Below are 8,593 nucleotides of genomic sequence, written 5' to 3'. Positions count from 1 at the left end.
GAAGAGAAGAGAAGAGAAGAGAAGAGAAGAGAAGAGAAGAGAAGAGAAGAGAAGAGAAGAGAAGAGAAGAGAAGAGAAGAGAAGAGGAGAAGAGGGGTAAACCCGCCACCTTCCTTGTCTGAGCCTGCTTCCTTCACATGCACGTGTAGGATGGACTTCTATTTTGCCTGTTTTGATGGGAGACATCTTGGTTAGAAGGGCTCCAAGCTTTAGGAACAGAGTTATTAGGGAAAAGTAAGAATACCTATTTTAAATCATTATTAAGGCAATTCCAGAATACTTATGGGGAAATTTACAAATGTTCCTCACAAATATTGTCAATGTTACTACTCAGTTTATTCACTTTATTTAGCAAGCCTAAAAATGGGAGCTATTAAGCTATAAATCAGGAAAGTAACAGGTTTATAGATGAAGTTTACTTTATAGTTTGTGCCTAAAAGAAAAATCAATAATATTTCCTTATGTGTAAAGTTAGAGTATGTCTGATTATTTTTAGTAATTAATATCATATAGAAGACCCCCAATGTTGATAACAAATCAGGGTTCATTTTAAATTATATGTATATACATGCATATATAATTTATGTGTATATAGTAAACATTGTTTTGTGTTCTTTTTTTATTAACATTTAGACCACAGAAACAAAGACATAAAGTTATCATTGTGTCTTGTCTTGCACTGGAAGGAGGTACAGGGTTTCTTACATAAGAGAAATGATCAACAATACAATTGTATTATTCAGCTTTTTCCCCCAAATCCTGCTTTTATTTTCTTTCCGAGCTGTTTGAGAGTTCAGTGTTTACACAGCTGAAGTGGAGAGTCAGGCAAGCCTTCATCCATGTTGGATGAAAACGCAAATTCTTTTTAAAAAACTGGTCCACAAAGGTCATTCTGGGAAAAAAAAAATACAACATCCTCATCTCCGTGACCTTCAAACAGTCGTCTTCCTGGGGCGTTTTTCCATTGGAGTAAACATCTCTGATCAGTGTCTGTGTGTGTGTATACACATACAAATGCGTGTGTATGTATGTGTATACACACACATACATACATATGTATATGTGCACGTAAGTATACTCATAGGGTGTTTTTTTAAAAAAAAAAAAAAATCCCGTGAGTTTAGACCTCTGTTGCCAGGAGAAGACAGATTCCACTGGAAGGTGATTTTCTGAGATCAACTCAAGGGGAAAAGTGTTAGGAAGGAAGAGATGACATCTCCCTTTCTTACAGATTTTGTCAGTAAAAGTGCCCATGCCCCTGACTTCTCAGAAACATTACATCACCTCTGGTATTTTTGGATTTGATTTTCCTCATAGGCATTTGCTTCCTGGCCTAGCATTAGTGTATGAAAATCAATTTGTGCATCTTCATCCCAGCGGTATGTATGGTGGTAGCAAAGACATCATTGTGGCTTGGACATTTTTACACCGATGCTTCTTTCTGTTTGGTTTTGGTGGCAGGGATCTACAGGACCGACCCCATGCATGCTAGGCAAGTGTTCTGCACGGAACCACGCCCCGTGCCTCAGGTGGTTCTGTTCGGAAGGAAGTGTTACTAAAGCCGTTTCACATGAGACACAGATAATCACAAGACGAGGCAGGTACTGACATCCCTCACCTTCTGTAGGAGGAAACCCAGGTTGGCGCTGAGTGTCCAACACCTTGGGATGTTAGCTCTTAGCGTAACAAGTTCCGTGGGTTTTTTCTGCTTTCCCTTTTTCTTTATTCCCTTTGAGGTAAATGAGGAGAGGGTAAAGACAACCTTTGCCGGTGCAGTCATCTCTATGGCCTCCTGTGGCGTGAACTTGACCTTCTGCTCTGTACAGGAAGTGGCTGTTGTGCTTGGGACAGCTCTTTTGGCTTCTCTGATGGAGGTGTACACGTTCACTTGCAAAGGCTGTTTCCTTCTTTTGTCTTTTCCTACACATGTCTGATCCTAGAGTCTGTGGATGGGGTGAGATGATCTACATGTTTTTACTTCATTTGTTTAATGTGGAAATGGTGGTTTGCGTTCACTTTCCCTTGGATTTACAGTATATTCTGAAGGTCTCTATGGGCTCTTTGCCTCCAAGCTGCTTATACACAGCCGCTATTCTAAAGGTCTTCAAGGGCCAACCTTCTCCATACCCCTTAGTTGCAGCTGCTCACAACGGCCAAAGAGTAGTGTGGCAGAGGAATATATGCAGAGTTGCCACTGCTACCCTTGTGTACTGTCCTGAAGGGATCCATTTATCAGGGTCTGCAGAGTGGCAGCATCGAGCAAAGGACTTCCAAAGGAGTGATCCGGGAAACACCATCCTCTGCTCCAGTTTGAAAAGGACACCAGATCTTCTTATTTTAAATCTCTTACGTTTGAGAGTAAGGCAGCTCTAGGTCCTATCTCATGACATTGGAAAAATGAAACTTAAGAGATGCACACACAGTGATGTACAGCCCAAGTTTCCCTAGTTTCCTCACTCAAGAACTTGAAGAACGAGGAGAAAGGGGTAACTTGTTTTTGAAAGTGGGATTCAGCCAGGCGGTGGTGGCACACGTCTTTAATCCCAGCACTTGGGAGGCAGAGGCAGGTGGATTTATGAGTACGAGGCCAGCCTGGTCTACAAAGTGAGTTCCAGGATAGCCAGTGATATACAGAGAAACCCTGTCTCGAAAAACCAAAAGGAAAAAAAAAAAACGAAAGAAAGAAAGAAAGAAAGAAAGAAAGAAAGAAAGAAAGAAAGAAAGAAAGAAAAAGAAAGAAAGAAAGTGGGATTCAGGAGAGGGTTGTGAAGAATTCCACAAAGTCACTGACAACAGGAATGTGGAGGGAAAAGTAAGCCTTCCAAAAGGAGGTACCCTTGTGAAAGCTAAATATGGCATCTAGAAAGCAAAGCTCAAAATAAACCATTTAAGAAAATATAGCAACACAGGTCCTATTCACTCTCTGTTCTGTGTCTATAACACAGGGTGTTTTCTAGGAAGCTGAGGCTCGCCTCAAACTCGCAATTCTCCTACCTTAGCTCCCTAAGTACTGGCATCACAGGCATATACCACCAGAAGTTCTACTCAAAGAGATCAAGTGGCGGGGTCTCAGCACACTGTGTGTAATAGGCCGGAGACTCTACAGCTGGACATTATTCACACCTAACTCACAGCGCAAACAACAGGTTGAATGAGGCTACCAGAGAAGGCCGCCTGGCTGAAATGACACCTGAACTTAGTTTTAGAAAGACAGATTAAGTTTTTTTTTTTTAAAGCCCCAAATTAAAGTATGACTTGGGCATAAAAAGCAAACTGTCTCTGTATTTGTGTGGGTAGAATGGAGTGAGGTGGGAGGGGTCTACAGGAGTTTTCCCTCGGAGACTGGGATACCTGGTAATTCTATAGAATGATGGATGAACCTGAGAGACAAAGATGGTAGAGAAATGTATTAACAGGTATACAGTGGTAAGCTGGGTTATGGGTATAAATATCCTTGCATAGATGCTGGAGTACTGAGAGAATGATCTGAGGACCTTGCATTTAAAAAGCACGGGCTAAATAGTTGTCAGATTTTTTTTTTTTTCTGATGGAGACCTTAGAAGACACTAGGAAAGATGATGCCCAAAGCATTGGCCATAAAAAACCTGTAGCACTTCTCATGGATTTGGCCTTTATGTTGTAGGCTGTGGTGAGAGATTCATTGATCAATTTTCCATTCCAATACATGCAGTGACAACATGGGCTAAAGCCAATGTTAAACAAATGTAAACATAGCAACTCTCTTTTCTGGAAAAAATCCTCAAGAATTCCAAGTGGAAGTCTTTGTAGACCCCGAGAGACCGATATGTTGCTTTTAACTTAGAGAAGTGTCAGGTTAAGTTTCCCCAAGGGCCAAGAAAGAAGAGTTATGCAACTTAGTGAGAGGAAGTCATGTTAAATGTTAGCTGATAGCTTTCTAGGTCTTAGGCAACTCTCAGCAAATGTCCTCATCATTTTGAATCCTTTACACATAGTGTTGCTGGGTTGGATAGAGCACGAGAGGTCATTTATCCAAAAATGTCATCACCTGTACCCTTATTTTACTGATAAGGCACAAGAAGAATAAGACATGGAAGCAACCGGTGCTCAATAGTTTTATGTCAACTTGACATGAGCTGAAGCCATTTATGTGGATGAAACCTCAATTCATAAAATTCCTCCATAGGATCAGCCTACTGTAAGCAAGCCTGTAGGACATTTTCTACCTAGTGAATGAGGGCCGAGGGCCTAGCCCATTCAGAGCAGGGCCACCCCTGGGCTGGTGGTCCTGGGTTCTATAAGAAATCAGGTCGAGAAAGTCATGGGGAGTAAGCAAGAAAATAGCACCCCTCCATGGCCTTTGCATCGGCTCCTGTCTCCAGGTTTCTTCTTGTCCTGACTTCCCTCAGCGATGGATTGTTATCTGATGTGTAAGTTGAAATAAACCCTTTTCTCCCCAGGTTGCTTTGGTCATGGCATTTCATCACAACAACATAACCCTAACTCAGACACTCCCAGAGGCAGGATTGTGTTGGCATATGTCCTGTCTCACCTCCAGAAGCCTAAACCTGGGTCAGCCCTATCCCGAGACACACCCTCCCATCCCTGCCCAGGACCACTGGGACCTACCTTCAGTGACCCGAGGGCGACACTGGCCAGTCATGGGGCTGTACTCCTGGTTCTCATCGGCACACACACACAGGAAGGACCCTTCCACGTTTTCACAGAAAGCTTCCCCACATACACCACTGAGCAGTTCACACTCGTTCACATCTGGAAAAGGGAGCACAGGTCAGATAAGGCTTGTGCTGCTCTCGTGACATCGATTTATTTCACCTGCTCTGCCAAGGCTAGCTGTGGTGGCTGGAAACAAGTTGCTCTCTAGTGGGCCCTCAATCTCATCCTTCCCGGGGAAGGACCACTGCAGGCAGAGGTCTGGACAAAAACACAAGAGTAAGTTCTAAACTCCAGCTGTAGTTTTTAATGAACAACCTGGAGTCTCACTGGGAGCACACTGGGAGCCCTTGGACTATCTATCTCAATTGCCAGCACATTGAACAAACAAATGACCAAAGCTCTACACCTGAGTCTTTTGTTTTATTTTGGTTTTGTTTTTGTTTTTGAGACAGTTTCTCCCCCCCCCCCCCCCCTTTGGCTGGTCTGAAACTCACTCTGTGGACCAGGCTGGCCTCAAACTCACGAGATCCGCCTGCCTCTGCCTCCTGAGTGCTGGGATTAAAGGTGTGCAACGCCGCCACCACCACCTGGCCACACCTTTTATTTCAAGGAAAACCCAGAAGCAATCAAAACTTAGATTTAAAATGTAAGGTTTTTAAAAACATACTTACATGTCTGGAAATACATTTCAGCCTAAATTAACAAGAGACTTTGGATTGCAGGGCACAGATGAATATTCATTAGGACACACTAGTCATTCAGGTGAAACCAATTGGTCCAATAACTAATGACCGATTCCACTGTCTTTTCTGATGCTGCTTGTGTCCACAGTGCAACTTTGGTGAACGTTTCCTTTGTTTATTCTTAAATCCATATAACTAAAGCACAGTCAAGAGATCTCTTTAACACAAACCTGTCATTCATAGCCCCCAAAGAAAGGCTATTTATTCATTTTTTATCCTAAAGTACATCTGCCTTTCTGCTCCTAACATGTTTGACTGGTGACCTCCTCACTCAGCCAAGTACTGGACTTGACTCTGAAATGTTCACATCTCTTCTACGTAAACATGCACAAGCACAAGCTTTCGGAAGCATGCCATGAGAACCTTTACCAAGTTTAAAAATGTAATTCTCCAACTCTTCCAGGAGGGGAAAATCCTTTTGTCACTTGTATACCTAGGTTGTTGGGTATTTTTTGTTTGTTTTGTTTTGTTTTTTTTTCAGGGACAGGAAGGTTTGTGAATCTTGAAGTTTCAGAACATTGCCTAACATTTCTGTTTCACTTTGTCCATAGACAGTTATAAATTCAATAACCTGAGTTTCACTTATGAAAGGATACAGTACCATAAAGCAAAGTAGAATGGAAATGTCTATCAACATGGTCATAATTTCCATCAAATAGGTGGACTAGAAATTGGCCAGTCCACAGTTATTATTTTTATGTATATAATATCAAATGAAAATTCTACTTTACAACTCATACTATGAGCATGGCTATTGCAATCTCTCCCACCAGACTCCATTCATTTGGCCAAGAGGTATGTCTTAGCTTATGCACACAGGCCAGGTCCTCAGGGACCCCGTGTGGGAGCAGAATCTTGGGGCTGGTAGGCCCAGCTTCCCCTTCATAGAAGTTAGAGTCAAGTCAGGGAAATTAGTAAGAAACCCCCACAAGCTTCAGAAGGTGGTGGGGAATAAAGGGAGAGTTCCATAGAAACATGAGATACTGATTCTTCCATGCAGGGGGATGTTAGAAAAATGTCGTGTGAATCCAGATCCAAATGATGGACAAATGATGGGGGATGGGAACAAGCCCAAGTAGAGGAATCAACCCAACCAGAGACTGGACACAAGACTGATTCATCTCTGAAATGCTATACAGTGTTCTCTGAGGAGAAGTACAGATAGTAGGTTTTCATTTGCTATCTCCTTAAGAACATTTATTATTACTTTATTATTTCATGTATATGTATCTTTCGCTTCTATGCATGTCTGTGTATGATGTAGATGCCTGGTGCCCTGAGAAGCCACAAAGGGATGCCAAAACCCTATAACTAGAGTTGCAGGTCATTGTGAATCACTGTGTGGGTACTGAGAACTGAGCCTATGTCCTTTAGAAGAGCAGCCAGTGCTTTTAGCCACAGAGTCATCTCTCTAGTTAATACCTCTTAAACAATGATAAGAAAACAAACAAAAAAATAGTATCTGTTGATCTTATCAATAACTGACAACATCCCTTCTGTCAAGGTGGTGTTCTTTGTGCCAGACTGGAAAATAAATACAGTTCAGGCACACTTATACGTCTCATAGGAATAAACAGTAAGCAGGTGCTATGGAGCTCTGTGGTGTCAACATTTGGTATTTCAACATTAAACAATTAAATGACATATACTGATCACTTGCTGTAGACTGACTGTTATGCCTAGCGGAGATTAATCCCAGTGGAAAGAAGCAAGTGACAGCCAAGAAAGTGACCAGTGACAACCACAAAGAGCCTAAAGTTGCTGGCACATGAAATCTGAGGAGGTGTGAGGCTAGGAAGATAAGTAGTGGTCACAGCAAGGGCTGTGAGTCAAAATTATAAGCAAATACCACTATTATTTTAATGGCACTGTGGGTCGAACACAGGCAATCCTCTTATTTTATGCATACCCTTTACCACTAAACTATTGTTAACTATGTTGTTAGTCTTCTGCTTGTTTATCTGTTTGTGAAATTTGGGGTTGGAAACAGGGTCTTCTTGTTACTCAAGATGTCTTTCACTTATTGGAAATCCTCTGGCTCTATCCTCCAGAGGAATATGTGATTATAAGCCCGCGCTACCAGGCATGGCCGCATCCACGTGAGACAGTACCACAGGACCATTCTAGCTGTATTGTTAAACAGCTGTGTTTCCTTGTCATTCTTGAATAGTAACATGTGTTTTTTAATTAGCTGTTGTTTATGCAAATTTGTGAAAACTCCATTCCCGCTTCCTAAATATTCTTCTGTAATTAGGGATTAACTGAATTTCCATAATTAATACCAGAGAAGCAGTTACAATTGATATAATCAAGTCTCTAGGACATGTTTCTGTCCGGATCAGGTCTGGAGGGTAAATGAACTGATGCTTGACTGGCCAATGTCTTCGCCTTGAATGTCACCCGCCTTGTGGCAAACACAGCTCCTTTCTCTACTCAGAAGAATAAACAAAAAGCTTCCTGATCCTGCGAAGTTGAAAATTCTCTTCCATTCCCCTCCCCTTCCCCGTGAAAGCATGTTTCATAACAAGTTGGCAGAAATCACAGATGATCAGGGTATGAAATACGAGCTCGCCTCTAGGAGCCCGTGTTGGACTCTGGGGCATGGACGACACGCAATCTTTCCTAGCCCTGTCTCTCCTACAACAGTTGCATAACCGGAAGCACTGTCACACTGGTGTGTTCCCGGAAGTGGTAGCTCTTGCCAGCACTTTCCCTCAGCACACTGTTTGAGGAGGCGCATGTCAAAGACAAGCAGGCTGTTCCATGTGGCAGGCTTCAGTATGGTAGACTTTACAGATCCAGACTCAGTTAGATTTAAGTAGATGCCCTTTAACAAGAGCATACTTCTTCATGTCTCTTTCCACTTTGGAAGCCAAAGGACATTATCAATGTCACAACCTCAATCTTAGGATAAAAACAAAACCATGGTGAAAAGTCTCCTGCTTAAATTTGAGAGCATTCATTTCATTTGGAAAAGACACGAAACACGATGACATGGAGGAGGGGGGGAGACAAAACAAAAACCAAAAACTCACCAACACACCCTTGCCCATCCTGTGGGGCTTGAAAGCCCTGATAACAGAGGCAGCGGAAAGAGCCGGCTGTGTTGTCACAGAAGCCATGACTATCACACACAGTGTTGTTAACACACTCATCAATATCTGCAAAAAAGATATTGTGCATCAGACAGGAAA

At 42.3% G+C, this 8,593-nt stretch overlaps 1 protein-coding gene across 10 annotated transcripts in view; it reads right to left on the bottom strand.

Moving 5' to 3' along the window:
• Nucleotides 1-8,593, bottom strand: part of Ltbp1 (latent transforming growth factor beta binding protein 1) — a 381,029-nt gene that overhangs the window by 35,625 nt on the left and 336,811 nt on the right. For 7 of the 10 annotated variants that reach the window (XM_021218313.1, XM_029531226.1, XM_029531228.1 and 4 more), the window contains 2 exons: nt 8,435-8,560; nt 4,609-4,752 (listed from right to left, as the gene is read on the bottom strand). In XM_021218313.1, the coding sequence (XP_021073972.1) occupies nt 4,609-4,752; nt 8,435-8,560 (270 nt within the window). The remainder of the gene's footprint in view (nt 1-4,608; nt 4,753-8,434; nt 8,561-8,593) is intronic. The other 3 variants (XM_029531227.1, XM_021218315.1, XM_021218318.1) reach the window with 1 other exon arrangement.

This window comes from Mus pahari, chromosome 18 (genome assembly GCF_900095145.1).
Source record: "Mus pahari chromosome 18, PAHARI_EIJ_v1.1, whole genome shotgun sequence".
NCBI classification, from domain to species: Eukaryota; Metazoa; Chordata; class Mammalia; order Rodentia; family Muridae; genus Mus; species Mus pahari.
The sequence above is the reverse complement of the archived record's forward strand: the minus strand, read 5'-3'. Positions and strand labels throughout refer to the sequence as shown.